The 17,421-nt window shown below is 38.6% G+C and overlaps 1 protein-coding gene across 3 annotated transcripts in view; it reads right to left on the bottom strand.

The window, feature by feature from the left end:
* Positions 1–295: 295 nt before the first annotated feature.
* Positions 296–17,421, bottom strand: part of nedd4a (NEDD4 E3 ubiquitin protein ligase a) — a 37,490-nt gene continuing 20,364 nt past the window's right edge. For 2 of the 3 annotated variants that reach the window (XM_088992560.1, XM_088992558.1), the window contains 24 exons: positions 12,750–12,800; positions 12,322–12,383; positions 12,121–12,223; positions 11,664–11,827; positions 11,462–11,570; positions 11,066–11,218; positions 10,456–10,539; positions 9,398–9,517; positions 7,544–7,747; positions 7,287–7,364; positions 7,163–7,217; positions 6,495–6,553; positions 6,332–6,397; positions 6,032–6,261; positions 5,772–5,893; positions 5,174–5,244; positions 4,990–5,085; positions 4,707–4,780; positions 4,554–4,614; positions 4,410–4,469; positions 4,218–4,325; positions 3,683–3,779; positions 3,483–3,555; positions 296–2,706 (listed from right to left, as the gene is read on the bottom strand). In XM_088992560.1, coding sequence (XP_088848686.1) covers positions 2,607–2,706; positions 3,483–3,555; positions 3,683–3,779; positions 4,218–4,325; positions 4,410–4,469; positions 4,554–4,614; positions 4,707–4,780; positions 4,990–5,085; positions 5,174–5,244; positions 5,772–5,893; positions 6,032–6,261; positions 6,332–6,397; positions 6,495–6,553; positions 7,163–7,217; positions 7,287–7,364; positions 7,544–7,747; positions 9,398–9,517; positions 10,456–10,539; positions 11,066–11,218; positions 11,462–11,570; positions 11,664–11,827; positions 12,121–12,223; positions 12,322–12,383; positions 12,750–12,800 — 2,400 coding nt within the window. In that variant the 3' untranslated portion in view covers positions 296–2,606. The other variant, XM_088992559.1, reaches the window with a different exon arrangement.

Below are 17,421 nucleotides of genomic sequence, written 5' to 3'. Positions count from 1 at the left end.
ACAAACAACACATCACTCATTGTGGCAGCTCCGTGTGTATCCTGAAAAATAGTTCGTATGCCAAGGTAAACTTTTCATAAATGTAACGTTCGTAAACCGAAAAGTTCGTAAGCCAAGTGGTTCGTAAACCAAGGTCCCACTGTATGTAGTTGGCATACTTGCACATAACCCAATTTTTTTTTTTGCATTTAAGGCACATACATTTCCCACCTCGATGTGTCTAATATACTGGAATGAATAATGTAAAAGCATGTATACATGTTAATTAAAATAATCTGTTTTTTTAATGTGTGAGACACTTTTTTGATTTTTTTTTCAAGGAAAAAGACTTCAATGCCGGAGTCAATTTTAATTAAGGAATACAGTGATGGCTTGAGATATGAGTGACAAGACTGATTTTTTAAAATGTGAGCTGTCGTTTGGATGTTTTTTGTTTTTTTGCACTTTGGCAGAGAAATTAACAATTGTTTACAAAAAAGCGTCATTAAGCTGTTTGTAGACATTTCCAGTTGAAGTTTGTTTTCAAACTAAAGAAAACAATTGCGGATTGAAAACGACCACACAATTTAGCCTATAGGTCCGCTGGCTTAATGCTAACACATGGAATGCCTCACATGGGCTGACGAATCGCTTCACCGTATGTAATGGGTGGTGTAAGAAAGCTACAAAGAATGAACATTTAAGCATTAATGCTGGAACAACACATGTAAATAGATATAACAATACTCACTGGACTATATTTGGTATCTCTTGTGAAAAAGACAAAAAGAAAAATATTATTCTTTTCCTTTCGGCTTTTCCCTTCAAGGGGTTGCCACAGCGAATTAGTGTCCCCCATTATCAGAGGTTTAATTCACATGTTTGTTTTGGTCAAGCTTTTACGCCGGATGCAAAAAGAAAAAGATTAATGTTTATATGAATGGCTGTGTTATTACTGCCCCCAGGTGGCCAAAGCATGCAGAGCATCAAAGGAGCAATGTAATTTTTTACTGCATTAGTTCGTATTTTTGATGATGATCAATATTTCACAATGGCATTTTCCTCTCATTAAAACATATTCCAAAATGTTTTTGGGGTTATTTTGGTTCGGGGAAAATATGCTGGCCATTCATTTCAATGTGGAAACATGATTTGAAATGAACGATTTCAAATTTTATCTCAAGGCATCACTGTCGTCAACTTAAAGGACAACCGACATCACTTTTTTTGTTTCCTAACTGACATCAGAAAAACGTTTTATAGCATCTAAAATACCCAAAACACGCAGGCTGATATTTTTAGTCAAATGCAAAACACCAATAAAAATGACTTAAACTGTCCAAAAGCTGCAAAAAATTGAGCTGTGAATTGGGCATTTTCAGAAAGTCCCGCCCCCATTTCGTGACGTTACACCAAGACGTCTTGCCTTGCTCGAGAATCAAAACAATGGCTTCAGATCCGGAGAATATGCTTTCTTGTTACACATCCAGTTATGAATATGATTCAAAGAGTTCTGAAGAGGAAAGAATGAATGTTTTCAATCGATTAAAGAAGGTCTTCCGGGTCATTTTGAGGGATCAAGAGTGATGTGTAGCGTCACAGAAAATGCAGAAGTTGGAGCCAGAGCTCTGTTGGAAATGGGTTTATTTTTCAGCTTGGAATTTTTGTCAGCGAATATCAAAGAGTTGTCTCGGTGTAACATACAACGATTCACCATTGCGTTATTTATGTTTTCCTTCTAATTTCGCCATCAACACGGATCAACACGAAGTTTTCAGACAAAACAAAGTACCGCAAAATGCATTGAGGTGATGCAAGGTATGTCCTTTCTTGGTCAGGGGCGTTCCTTCAGTGACGTGACGTGAGGATTCGTCACCAACTCAAAAACAAGACTTCCGGAATATTCAGCGCGAATCTTAAAACGTAAAATATAGCTATATGCCGTGGAATCTTTGTAAAATACGCTTAGTAGAAGTCATTTGAAGCGATTTTACAAACTATGGACACAACTTGTCCGAAGACGTCGGTTGTCCTTTAATTGTCATGTCTTTTTTGGTTTTAAATTACAAATAGAGGCATGCAGTGATTCCACACCTGAAGAGTTGTATTATTTACACAATTATCTCTACTTTGTACATGACCTCACTTAACTAAAGTAGAACGACTCCTTTCAAAAAAAGTGACGTGAAAACAAAAACATATTGTCGGATTATATTCATGTCTCATGCAAGGTCGGAATAATGCAAAGGTCTGCACAGGGTCCCACGTTGCCCGGCCCACAAATGGCCATTAAAAAAATATATAATTGGATTGAAATCTGCATTACATGAAATTAAAAAATCGATTTAAATGGTTTCAAAATTATAATACGGATGATCGGACTGAAGGCGGCAATCCCAGAGAGGCCCCAAAAAGCCTCAATATGGCTCTGGTCTCATGGTTAGTGTTTGTCATTTCACTCGGGTGAAAAGGCTGATTTGTAAACTTCAGAACACTTGTAGAGATATGACACCTGTTACTCCAGACGTCGTTTCTAGAGTTGTCGGTCCTACGTGCGTCTCACAACTGCGGGCCGTGATCACGACATCCAGCAACACGTGGCTTCCCATTTGGTGTCATTCAAGTGACTAATCAATTTCAAAGCCTTGTGCGTTCTCGATGGCGATGTGAAGTTTCTCCCTCAGTTCCTCAAAGGACTCATAGGGTGGAAGGTCCAGACGGTTAAAGCTTGATGATAGGAAAGACAATTCAACATGAATCGTTATACCACCCCTTGGTAACTGCTGAAAGATTAATATAAACCAGAAGCATAGTCCAACTTTAAGCAAACTAGTGTACTCATCAGTATTTCTTTTTAGATAATAACAAGTAAAGAACGTTAGGTGAGAGACATTTGCCTTGGCTCGTTTTGTTAAAAAAAAAAAAAATCGCCGGACATTTCAACTGTTCCAAATTATTATTGTATCACTCATGGTTTTGAAAAAGAGTTGAGGATGATGAGCACAAGTGGTGTTTGCGTTTGTGAAGTTAAAGGGTGTGTTTGGAAATTTAAACTGATGCTCTTCCTTTGAATGTATGAACAAAATCCCCAGGGATCCCAAAATGATCAAGTGCCTCTAATTTGATAGACAGGAGTCACTTAGCATTGACGAATGATTTTTCTTTTGATCTATCATATTTTTCATGTATTGCTGTCAAGTCCTAATGATTGGTAAAATAAATGTGTTTGTGTGTTAACTGATGAAAGAGTGGTGCAAAGTGCATACGGGATAAGCATTAAATATTGAAAATCTTTGGAATGTGCTAGGAAAAAAGCCTTAAAAACACCAGGACATTGTCTTGTAAAGTTTCCACAATGTTGTGATGTCTCCTCGCAGCAAGAAGAGAGGAGTGCAAGCTAATTGCTCATTTGCACACATTCACAGTGATTCTATCAGGTCAGAATTGGATACGGTGCGATCTGATGAGAAGCGTACTTGTTATAGTATTCAAAGATTGCTCACCATGTGTGTGCTCGGGGCAGTTTGTCGCGTGCTCCCCACTGCTCAATGGTGAACCGTTGCGGCCCGTTAGATCCTGGAAAATTCATTAAATAGCAGCCAAACAAGAATAAAATATCAGGTTAAGCCAACACGTGCAAAGAGTCATTCTGAAACAAATGGCCAAATTGTAGACTAAAACTGCTGTGCATTATTTATCTTACCGTAAAGTTCACCAAAACCGTTCATTGGCACTCTGGAGGTTCCCGTCACAAACTGCAAAAGACGAATTCGTTTTTCGGCATCCATCAGCAGCACTGCCTACAAAAATGACAGAAAGACAACAATGAACATCTCCTGAAAAAGAACAACATAAAACATTCATACTTAAATATAAAGTCCCTTTGAAATCAGTTTTTAAGAATCCGAGAATTCCCACTTTTACAAATGCACAAAGTTAGAGCAACACATTTCTCGTATTTGTAGCACAGCTACACAAATGGTATCATAATTGTATATTTCTAATTTGTTCAGACGCTAGAAAATATAAGACAAGAAAGATGACTGTGAATAGTTTTATGGCCCACTCATTGTATTAAACCTTCCAAAACATTACTACTTATTAATACAATTGGGTTTTATATTTTAACTGCTGTGAGTGCTTTACATTTGTACAAAATAGTCAGCTCTTCTTAAAAGGAAGCACACAATAAACTGAGAGTCATGGTCTTGTGGCTTCAAGCTAGGAACATCACTTACTTTCCAGAACCAGTGGATAACGACGTGATCGGCATTGTAGCCACTCTTGTACTTGGTGTTCTGTCTCCAGTCGTTCACATCCACATCTCCCAGACCACACATGAGCAACTTGGGGACAAGAAAGCAAACATGAGATTAATTAGTCACACTTGTGAAATAAATTACACAATCACAAATGGACAGCAAACTCACCTCAAGCTCATTCTCATCAAAGATCTTGATCAGATCTTGAGGGATTAACTCAAAGAATCCCTGAAAATATAAACGCACCAAGATTGCAACAGAGACTTTTAAAAACCTAAACATTTTTAGGGGGTCAATGAAATGTGTCATTACATCCTTAAAGGCAGTCATCTGCTTCTGGATACGGTTTACAAAGCGCCACTGCATCACAAGACTGTTGATGTAAAAATGCATGGTAAGTAAAATTTAAAATGAACAGTAAGAAAATGTTTAGAGATGTTTTTTTTTTCTTCCCCAGTTACTTACTGAATGTATTCCTTCTTGTTTTCATTGGTGACGACAATCTCTGCACCGTTGGGTTTGAGCTCATGCTGGTGAGTCTGGTGAGGGCAATTGGGATATGAGTTACACAGAAAGGGTATCAACACAATATACAGTGCTGTGAAATAGCATAAGCACCCCTTCATGATTTCTGTGTTCTTTACAAATTTATCACAAATGTTTCAATTCATTGAACTAATTTTATATCACAAACTGTCTCTGAGAAAAAAGTAATAGTAAACAAAAGCAAACAGGAAACAGAACCGACCTGTCCAAAAAGTTCCTCATCAATGGTGAACATCAAATCCAGGTCAGTTGGATCATTCTCTAAAATCCACTTGAGTGAATTAAAATATTCACTGTCCTGATGAGACAGCAAAAAAAGTTATGAGTTCATTTGTAAAGAATTCAACCGAATGTACACGAGATACTTCTTGAATTTGGAGACTTACGACAGACTCCATGTCCTGCAGGGTGATGGCTTTCTGCAGCATCATCTTGTAAAAAGGTCGGATGAAAAAAGCTTGATGTATAAGGACAACACAAGGTCACAAGCGTCAATTTACACACACAAATTTAAGGATACAGGGCACAAATTTCAGCATTGAGTAAAATGCAGTAAAACCTTTACAGATTAACTCAAATTATTTTGTATTTTTGCAAAGCTTTTTTTCTTGCAAAAATTAACAGTTTAAACCAAGTTTTTGTGGTAAAAAGCCAATTACGTATTTATGTATGTATGCATTTATTTATTTTTAATTTTCAAACTTTAACCAAGAATAGTTCCATTGAGATAATCTGTTTTGGAATTCTGGCCAAGAGAGCAGCACACTATTTCCAGGTATAGTACCTATGAAGAACAAAAAGCATTATGATGCATTATTAAGTCATGAATTAAGAAAGAGTAAAAATTGCTATCAATCTCCAAAGACTTAATGAGTCAAAGTTTGGAGCCCCTACGCATCAAGGTTTGTTTCATCCTGAAATTTCCCCTGAGAATTGAACGTGCCCACCCACTTTAGTGCAGATAGAAAGCGAACGAACACTCACCATCAAGCAGTTTTCCATGCCAGACTGCCATGCCTGCCACACGGCCAATGCACTTGAAATAAGTCAGATGATCCTCATTACAAAGACCTGAGTTGGGATTAATCTGCAGTGTATAGTTGTCACTGAAAGATCAACCACACCAGAAGGAATGTTACTACAAGCATTAACATTCTGTTGTATGATATGCCTCATTCCTTTGTCATGTTTTTGTCATTTATTTAGGGACAATTGTTCCCCTTCAACACGGTTTCTGGACTCACGTGGCAGAATATTCAAAGAGTCCATAGTAGGGGTTGAACATCTCTTTGGACATGAGGAAGAACCACTCCCGAGCCAAACCGCCATAGTCCAAACCCTTTTCACCCTCAAACTCCACCCACAGTCGTGCTTTCAACAAGTCTGGCCGCTTAATTAGGAGGATTTGCCGGTACGAGTCCTCCAGCACTGCATTTCGTCTCACCTTCATTGCAAATTTATTTGGTATGTTGACCTGCAAGAGAATATGTGTTAACACAGAAAACACATTAACAGCTTGCTCAGCAAAGGTTGACAACACTCACTGGTTTCTCCAGCTTCTTGCGGAAGTAGTCATACTTCTGTTTATAATCTCTGGAATAAGGCACTGCCTGTCAGCAAAGCATATAGGCAATCAATCAATTCGTCACTCCATTTTTAATGATGCACACAGGTGAGAATTACATGTGATACACAACTAATACTTACTGGTCCAGTTATTGCAGTTGTTTGTAATCTAGGATCATCCCACTGTGTGATTTTAGTGTCTGTGAAATACAGACAGAAGACGATTAGTTCTCTCAAAAATATTCTCTCTCGATTTCTATCTCTCTCGATTGCTATCTCTCTCTTTCTCACTCTTAACTCATTCACAGCCAGACATGCAAAAATAATGTCCGCTTCAGTGCCAGGGGTTCTGTCATTGTCACACAAATTGCAGGACCTACAGAATATTGAGTTTTAGGACGATATAAACATTCAATGCAGCGTAAGAAACCTTAGACTCTCTTCCTTGGCCAGAAAAAAAGATAATTCCTACATTATTTGGGTCTGGAGGTATATGATCTTAAAATGAGGGTGGCTGTCCAAAATACAATGCAATACATACATACTGGTTTATATAGCGCTTTTACAAGAGTTGACGCTGGAACAAAGCGATAACATGGAAAAAAGGGAAATGCTGACCCCTTGTGGAAGGGGGAAAATACCCTGCCAGAGGTCTGAACACCGCTTTATCGGCACCCCAGCAAGAAAAATCAAAACCCGAACAAATTCCAGAATGGCGCTCTACGTCATATTTTCAATTCCCAAATAAATTGGGGAATGGCAGTTGAGTTCAATAAAAAGCTGTATATGAGATCAGGCAAGACACTCACTGTGATCAATGTAGAATATCCTCCCATCTGTGTGGACCCTCTCCTCCCAACCAGGCTGGGGAGAATAGAAATGTCAACAAAACCTTAGACAAACATAAAAAAAAGACCTTCTAGACGGACTTACCGGTAATGGTCCAAGATCAGAAGGATTAAGTGAGGCTCTCCTCCGCACATGAACGGGAGTCGTAAGCCTGGGATCTTTCTGTTGAGAAACAAACACATTTATTTCACTCAAATCAGAAATACATAGTGAGCCAAAGTAGTTGGGTCACTATGAATGCAATTTGGAGAGGGATAATTTCACAAGACAGTATTTCCTAATCAACAAATATATCAGTGGCCAACAATTTTTACAAAGGACTTAACACCTTCAGTTCTCACCCAGGTCGTCGTCTTTGTATTGTGGTCAATGAAAAAGGGTCTTCCATTGGGAGCGCTGCGGACCTCCCAACCAACGGGCATAGAGCCAGATGTAGTTACTGATTCTGCGCTGGGAGTGTTCTGGGAAGATGCCTCATGGGATGAAGGCGGTATGGATGGTGTGCTCGCACTACTGTGTGCAACTGTTGGTGTTGAATGTGTTCTCTGTCGGGGAAAAAAAAGAACATTTGAACAGATATCATAGCAAGAGTGCATTTTTTCCTGTAGAGTGACAAATGATATGTTAGATATTTAAGGTTAATAAAACAGTATTGTTCACTAGCCTGCCAAAATAGCAAAAAAAATAGAGATAATTATACAAAACAACGATCCAAAGTCTGAAAAATAGAACCATCCTTCCAACTATAAAATGTTATAGATGTGCCCTTTAAGTCCTTGAAAAAAAAACCCTGCTTGTCAATCACCTGTCTATCAAATACATTCCTTTCGACAGTCTGTGCTTAATTATCTGCAGCTCATTAGCTCACATGCTGGCAAATGTAATAAACAGTGACGGTTACCTTCAGCGTGTCTGTTATGCGGGCACCACCCACACCCAACAGAGGTAGGTGTTGACAAATTGGACTGTCTAGCTCGTTGGCTCGTTTGCTATGTTTGACTGTGAGCTGGCGAAAACACTTAAAGGACAACCGACGTCTCCGGAAAAGTTGTGTCCATAATTTGTAAAATGGCTTCAAATGACTTCTACTGAGCGTATTTTACAAAAATTCCACCGCATATAGCTATATTTTACGTTTTGAGACTGGCGCTGAATATTCCGGATGTCTTGTTTTTGAGTTGGTGTCGAGTCCTCACGTTACGTCACTGAAGGAACGCCCCTAACCGAAAAAAGGACACATTATAGCAGTCCTTCCATCACGTCAATGCATTTTGCTGTACTGTTTGGTCTGAAAACTTCGTGTAGCATCAAAAAGAGGCAGAAGAGGGTGACAAACCTCAGTGTAAGGAATTAACCAGCCTGTGGAAACGGGCTGATTAATTCCTTGCACGGAGCTTTGTCGCCATTTTCTGCCGCTTTTTGGTGCTACATTTCCCGCCCCCAGATACCTCAAAATGGCACGGAATAAATTCTTTAATCGATTGCAAACATGTATGCTTTCCTCTTCAGAACTATTTCAATCATATTCATAACTGGATGAGTAACAAGAAAGCATATTCTCTGAATCTGAAGCCATTGTTTTTATTCTCCAGCAAGGCAAGACGTCTTGGGGTGACACCACGAACAAGGGGGCCTTCTGAAACTGGCCACTTCCGGGTTCATTTTTTTCAGATTTTGGACACTTGAAGTCATTTTTATTGGTGTTTTGCATTTGACTAAAAATATCATACTGCGTGTTTTGGGTATTTTAGAGGCTATAAAATTCTGATGTCCGTTAGGAAACAAAAAAGTGATGTCGGTTGTCCTTTAACTTTCCTTTTTAAGTGTGTGCTGCATGGCTCTCCACATCGTGCGTGGAGAGAGGTGGTTCCTGAGACCGCTAGTGGTTCATAGATACGAGTGATGTCAATTCTCAGTGAAGCTCTCCACGGTCATTAAGCACTGCTTAGATGGCCAACTTCACACTATATGCCATGGGCCCAAGTGTGTAACTGGATCACCATTTTAAGCATTGCCTAAATAATCCAGACTACCAAGAAATCGAAAAATATTTTCACACTATAACTCTACAATTCAGGACTAAAATTGCTATCTGTCTTTGCACACATTTCAGCACTTACCTTAACTTACTTGATCCCGATTATGAAACAAAGAAAATGGCATGGTCTTTCATCAAAATAAAAATGCGCCTGTACCTGCAAATTGGGTCGTATCCATGAGGTGGTCCGTGTATTGTGATTGATATAATAGCGTCTTCCTTTAGTGTCCCTCTTTTCCTCCCAACCAGGAGGCAGTCCCGTAGATGTCTGATGCTGCTATTGAATAAAACAAAAATAAATAATTCTTGATCAGTGATCACCTATAGAAATGCTTACAGTCCCAACGGAGCAGAAATAAATGTCTTTTGAGTTTGACAACCCACAAAGAGTGTTGAACAACCCTGTGAAAAAAAGAACCAAACAATGTTGCTTTGTTTATAGGTACCCATTAAACATGTTTAAGCTGCAAAAATACTGTATATCAACTTCAAGCATCTGGTGACTGGAATTCAATACATACATTATATACGGGTCATTATAGGCCTATCTGTGTCTTTGTGTTGTTATATTATTGTTAATTTGTTTTTTTTAAATGTTATGTTACATCCGGGTTGAGTGAACGCTGGCGCGTGTGGCTGCCGCTGCTCACCCGCAGAAAAAAATATCATGTCAATGTAAAGTGTCCTTGAGAGTTTTGAAAGGCGCTTATAAATGAAAGGTATTATTATTATTATTATTATTTTTTTTCAAATGGTGACAAAAAGAGCTGCTTTAAAACAGTAGCTACACCAGCATAAAGTGTTCATAACAATGAAAGGGGTGCTGCATAACTACCTAGTTAGATGCATCTCTCAATTGCACCAGATAACCACTGCTCAAACAAAGGTGGTCAGGTTTATATAGTGAGGGTTGTCGAGGGATGGACACTCATGTCAGACCCCAACCTCTTTTAGCCACAGCCAAAGAATCAGGAAAATGAAAATAACGAAGAAAAAAACTGTTGAATGTTCTATCCTATCAATCAATTCAGTACAACACAGTCCTCAGTCTTCACAAGATTTCATTCAATTTCTACAAATGTATCATGTATTTTGAAATAATTCCTTGAATGTACTTCACAGGCTGAGTCCAACCCTGAGCTCAAAGTGGCCTAAACTGCTTTGACGGGTTGGTAAATCTGAGGAAATGAGTGATTTCATAAAGGAAGGAAATACCGCTGAATTAACAGGATGCTCCTCTGACGCTGATGCGTGAAAACTTCTTGTGCGAATGGAATGGTTTGAATTGCATGCATGATCCTGCAAGCACAGAGAAGGGAAGCATCACTGACAAGACTTGGCTATTAGTGTCGATACTGAGACATTTATTACAAATGAATCCAGTTATGGTTTGACTAAGTTTTGTTATCTTAGCGATGGGTTCAACAATGTTATGTCCTCTGGCCACATGAGTAGCTTGTGGGCCAACTCTAAAAAAATAGGCGACCAAGTATTGGGCATTGTGATTTTCTGGCATGTTGTGGAAGTGATCATTTGAAGATGTAAACACTGAAAGAGATGTATAGATTTCAAAACAAAATATTGTGCATTGATAATTATTGATCTTATTTTTGAACTATTATGAGAAATAAGCATGTTTTCTTATTAATTTCCAACAATAACATTGTATTCTTAAAGGCAATTTCAGAAAATATGTTATTTCAGAAGTGTTTGGCAAAACAGAATCCAGAACCATTTGCATTCATTCGTTCCCAAGGAGGAGCTCTCAGTTTCAAAACGGCTGGCAAATCCTGTCTTCGTGGAATGTGACAAAGTAAAGACTCACCACCTGGTGCTCACGAGCTGTGGCCCCTGGACTATAAAGGTTTCTTAACTCGTCAGTCAACATTTCTATCGCTGGGGGAATCTCAGACGGGGGCAATGTGAGCGGGCTGTCCTGGTTAAGTTGGACTTCATCTTCTCGAAGAACCTCCCATGCCTAGACATTAGGACGGTTGCAACAAAGAGAAAATCTTTAGGTTAAGTTATTGACATATATAACATGTGTAAAATAGCATCTACTGTAGATACAGTAATTGCTTAAGAAGCGCACTCCACATTAACAGCTCATTATTACATAAAACATGTACAGGTGAAGTGATAAAGCCAAAAATATGTTTGCAGTATTGTTGTAATTATGAGTCATGATCACAAGTCATTTCATATTAAAACAAGAAAATACCTCATCTTGTGCTGTGGTCTCATCAGGGTCTGAGATCTGCCGACGTGTTATATAATTCTCTGCCCTCTGCCTGGAACTGTTTTGTCGCCTTGTGTCTGCATTACTGTCACTGTTTAGGTGAGACACAAATACACTGAGCATTACGACCACAGCATAGTGTACGTCTCGTACCAGAAATATTAGGTCATCGACGTGTCTTAACTGTAACGTTGGTGGCCTCCACTGTGTGGTTCTGCTCTCGTGGTGGACATAGAAGGTTCTTCCCAGATTGTCCTGACGCTCCTCCCAGCCAGGCGGTAGAACAGGTGTTTGCTCACTCTGCATGGGGCCTGACATATCTTGAGATTCTAAGAAGTCCCATGGAGACTAAACAAAAAAGTAAATTTATTCATGCTGTTGTTTTTTTTTTGTGGACAAATTGTAATAATGAGTATTTTTTCCCCATACTGTAGAGGAACTAACACGTTTGAACCCTAAGCTAAATGTTCCAAATACCATTTTGCAGCTCTGTGGCATATGAGAGTAATTTTAATCAATCTGTTTTACACATTTTGACGTTATACAGGCAATCAAAATGTAATGTGACGGGCATTCAGAGTCGCACCAGATTGTGTCGTAACACGCCTGGTAAACAGTAGTTGTTTCTAAACCACACTTACATCTGTGTTGTCACTTGGATCTGTTGATTCCTCGCTCGAACTGGGGTTTCTTGGGATGTAGGTCATTTTGAGTCGTAGATGGCCTTTAACCCTGGACTTGTGACTGTGCAAAAACATTTTTTGTTTTATATACATATTTTTGAAGGTGCCATTTTTTCATTGAAACAAAATATTAAAAACATAAATAGATATGACACCTACCTTCTGGGGTGAAGCAGAAAATCCTTGAATGTGTATGGCCTTGCGATAGGTGAATTATTTGTCTGTGAATAATACAACAAAAAAGTAAAATGCTTTTCTATATTCAGACCGAGGCATGCATTTTTGAGCAATTAGTTTTATGTACAATTTTACATGAATGTCACATGAACATGTAAGGGTTCATCTGTGAACATTTTGTTGACCATAAAACAAATGGAGTAATGTGACATAAACATCTCGAACCGTGTTTCCATAACGGGTGACAATGATGCGGAACAGACCCAACGCTAAGGGCGTTCATATTTATGTGATGGTAAGACAAGTTGGGCAAAGTGAAGGTATGTGCTTGTGTTTTAAACCAGCTTGCATGAATTGGCCATATTCATACTGCACAATGAACAAAGAACTGCTCTTGGCTGATAACTTACTGGTATCTGACTGAGAGGAATATCCACCTGTCCCAGAAAGTCATCACGTGTCTGATAAGAGAGAAAGACACACAAACAAGTGCACATGATGATATGACAGAATGAATTTGCTTAAAAAAAGAAAAGAAAAAGTACAGCGGACATAAATGTCCACACAGTACTTTTTAAAATAACAGGGCTTTGCGATATAGAAGACCGAGATGAATAAATCATTTAAAATTGTTTGCTACCATTAATATGATCTATCACCTCTACAACAAGTATAAATAACAGTCACCACATACAAGCCACCATTTACGTTCCTGTGATAGCCCCTTCCCCTCAAAAAAACATTTTGCTTCTGCCAGCTTGGCCTTTGATTCTTATTTTTGCTTCCAATCAGTAGCCTGAATGTTTTGTACAAACACAATTATTTCACATTGTTCTTTCACAATGACCGAGGCCTCAAGGTCCAGCTAAAAAAGAAAAACAAAATCCCAAAGCATGATCCTGCCAACACAATGCGTCACCTGTACATATGGTGTTCTCTTGGAGACAAACACGTAGAAAACGTTAAGGTGTGAGGAATTGTGAGTAGTTTACAGTAGCCATCAAGATTACCACAATATTCTGAATGAAAAAAAAATCAAGAACAATCTATTAGAACAGCTCAAAAGTATTGAGAGTAGGAGATATGTTTTAATGTCAGCATGTGTGTGCTGAATTTCATTAGACATGATCTAAAATGTCATTGGTTAATTCAACAAACTAGACATAGGGGATGGTTGCAGTTAGCAGCCGGATGAGCCAAGCTGTTTATTTTTAGCTTCCCCCTAAAAAATATTGGTGGTACTATTTAAAGGTTATTAATATTTTTTTAATCATTCTATACATGCTGGGTCCGAGAGGACAGTAATTTCATCTGTGCTGTATGTCATACATATTAGCATATTTGACAATAAAGCTGACTTTGACTTTGAAGGGAAGTTGTTTTTTTTAATCATGATGGAACTGTGACAGGACTGTGCTTAATTAATTATTACAAATAATTACAGCAGCTGTATCATACATTTAAAATGTAAAATGCTGAGGCCTAACAACATTTGTTGTCCCAATTTAGTCAATTGGGACAACAGATGCTTACCAACAGATCAACGTGTCTGAGGGCAGTAGTCAGTTTTGATATGAACAAATATAGATCAGGGAATCCTTCACCAAAAGCACAGCTTGGAAAGTCAAAAAAAAACAGCCATCAACGTACGTGCCATGTCAGGGTTTTCGGCTCAAGACCCAGTTTCTCCCTGGGAACTGGACAGCCTAATTTTACATGTACATATTTCCACTGTCAACAGGCTAGTATTGGAAAATAACCAAATGCATGAATACAATAAAGAGACAGGCAAGGGGGCAGGATTTTTATGTGATGATCAATGAAACACAAAGTCATGTGCCAGAACATCACGTTCAACAGAACACATGCTTTCATTTCATGCATCATCACTGTCAAACAGCATTTCTACTATATTTTCACTATAATGGATCCTGTGCACATTTACCATATTTTCCAAGGCAAATTGGAGTATAAGGCGCACCTCCAAAGAATAGTGTATTTTTTAACTTTTTCCATATATAAGGCACACCTTCTATGAATGAAAAAGGTTTTCCAAATATAATACATAAATATATAAAAGTTTACAAATATAAGGCACACCACATTATAGGAGCTACAGTGGAGGCTGGGGGTACGCAATACTGGGGGGGGGGGGGTCGGTGGCCGCTGACATTGTTGTGAGACCTGTTGTGGCTCAATACGACTTTGCATATAAGACGCACATGCGTATAAGGCGCAGGGCCATCTTTTGAAGAAAATCAAGGTTTTGGGTTTGCCTTATACACCGGAAAATACGACATTCTGTGATCTTCAACCCTCTTTTGAATTTGAATAATCTAGACTTCAGTTAACTGCGAAAATGTGGCGGTTTTAACTGTAGTCCATTGTAAACCAAATTAGGGTTAATGCTGGTTTTAATGTGTGTATTTTTTATAGGTTTCATAAATCTCAATGCCAGTGGACTTGACTTTTCCACAATCATAAAAAGTGTACACGGTAAAATATTTATTTTTCTAAACACGGAAAAGTCATAAAGGCTCCATATGCCCCAATTGTGCTATCCAATAACCAATCTTGATTGTATTTTGCTCTCATCACGAATCAATCCATGCATCTTCATCAGAATTTGATCACGTTAAAACTTGAAATACCCTTTGAGTACAGGTCAGACAGAAAAGATCCCAAGTCAATCCCAATACAAATGAACTTGAGCCTAATTGGGGAAAATGATCCTTCCAATAAAATGTCTGTGCAGTGATTCATGGGCCAATAGTGATCGATGACAATCCCAGATGGTTTTAAAAACTTTGTCGGATATTTCCTCATCTGTATGATCCATCAACAATTAACTTGGGTCAATGACAAAATGACACTTTCAAAAAGCCTGCCAGAAAATTGCTGACTAAAGTCGGCCCCCTTTTTTAGGTTTGTGGTCAAGAGTCAACACAGTGAGGGATCTGTGAAGCAAAGCACCGTAAGTGATATTCATCTCCACTTGGCAATGTTCAACTACTTGACAGGTGGACCGCAGAGCTCGTGAAAGTGAAGCCCAACTTCTGACTAGCAGGCTAGCTAGTGTGATTGAAACGGCAATTGTACAAAGTGTCAAAAATGAAGCCGGCCTGATCGGGTGATTTCAAAATATATTCAACAATTTCACTGACTATTTGTTAAATCTGTCATCGAGGCCAAAACGACAGCAGAAAATCCAATACAATCCTGTATTGGTGTGGCCTTCTAAATAATTAGGATAAAACAAGTTACCCTTGCTTTACATATTTAGACGATATTATCGCAAGGCGGGGCTTGGAAAATAGCTGGGCTCTGATCCTGTTGAGATTAATTCTCATAACAACACTAACACACTTGAAGGAATTTGAGGGAGTTCCAACTTGAACTAAGAAATGTAAACAACCATACCCCCCCACAGAAAGGGTGGCGGGTGCTCTACACCACTTAGCCTGTCAAGCGCCTCCATAATGGCATTTAGGTCAAGTCGTATGAAGCGAATGTTCATGTTTTTGGTGAGACCGCTGGACATTTATACTACATCTAATAACTCTCTGATGTGCATATGTGCAATGCCATTCTGACTCACATAGTATATTGATATGCAATTTAAGATGGCTTCTGGAACTTGTGGTCAGTTGTTCATTAACTCATGCCATCATCCAAGATCTGATAACAGTTGACCCAAACCTCAAAGATATTTTTACTCAGCTTTTATACCCCACTAAACTTATTGTAAAATAAACACATGAAGTAGCATTTTTGCATATGGGTGAGGTTTAATATGTCCTGTCTTAATGTAGTCTCAAATGATGACAGAGTTCTGCTTTATTCATTAATAAATCCAGAAAAAAATATTTGGAAAAATTACATTTCTTAATTAGTCTTCATTGGTCCTTGGTGGCGCCTTGAGATAAGATGGGGGAGAAAAGACCTGTTAAAAGTGCACCTTGAGTTGTAATAGCCACGAGACATCAATTTTAGAGTTCATTATTTGATTAAAACCTTGTGTTGTCCATTCTCCATTGGGATAAAATTAATTGTCTTTTTGAAAAGAAAAACCCTGGCACTCAGTGATAGTGGAGAGATTGAAAAAAAAAAATTCAGGTTGAAATAACGACACACAATCCTCAGGACGCAAGCAATAGCAACAACTGAACATTCGGCAAGCGCACCTCGCTGCGCATCTTTAAAACCGCCTCAAAACTCACTCGTACTCTTGGGCATTTGACTCAGCAGGATTCAGACTTGATCTTTGTTTTACTCCCTGGTGCTTTTTACTATCTTTGTGACTGCTTTATTTCCTGTATATAATAGTTGTCCATGTTAAGCGTTTTGTTACAGCTTCAGCTGTTTGTAAAACACTATATACATCAATATGTATTGTATTGTATTGTATTGTATTGTATTGTATTGTACTGTAGCTAAAAAATGGGAATTATAGTAAGATCTTTCCAACAAATGCATTTTAAACACTGTAGACTCCTACTTGACAAGATGTTAAATGCAGGATTGAGTAAGGGGGTGGAGGGTCTAGGGGGGTAACACACTTGATAAACGCAGTATGCCAGGGGCACCCACAGAGGAGAGAGCACACCATGCCTTTACTGAGAAAGACTCACGCTCCCACCCTGCAAACATTGACACCCACCAATACCATCCCACTCCATTACCAGACATGGTTAGTGTAGCTGTGCACTGCTCTTGTATCACACTGTTAAATTTGAATCCACGGCACTGAGCCGTGCTACAGAGCACCAGACTATCTGGAGTCACAGGCAATATTTCAGAAGCACTTTATTTATATCAGCACGGTGCAGTGCTTTTCTCACCACTAATATTAGCTTGGGTAAATACTTAGAGAGATTACTCATAGTGCAAAGAGAATAATGGGACATTGTAAGTAAGCAATATAAAACGGGTTACGTGTTTGCGAATCTAAAAGGTCCTAAATTTAGGCCATTTGGGTTTCAATATTACTGGGCTTTCCTAATACCTAACTAACTAACTAACTAACTAACTAACTAACCATCTAATCCAAGTAAACAGATTGACAGTAAAATAAATTAAAAT

This window comes from Hippocampus bargibanti, linkage group LG03 (genome assembly GCF_051943395.1).
Source record: "Hippocampus bargibanti isolate YZ-2025 linkage group LG03, ASM5194339v1, whole genome shotgun sequence".
Classification (NCBI taxonomy): domain Eukaryota; kingdom Metazoa; phylum Chordata; class Actinopteri; order Syngnathiformes; family Syngnathidae; genus Hippocampus; species Hippocampus bargibanti.
Note: the sequence above shows the minus strand (reverse complement) of the source record. Positions and strands in the feature narration are given on the sequence as shown.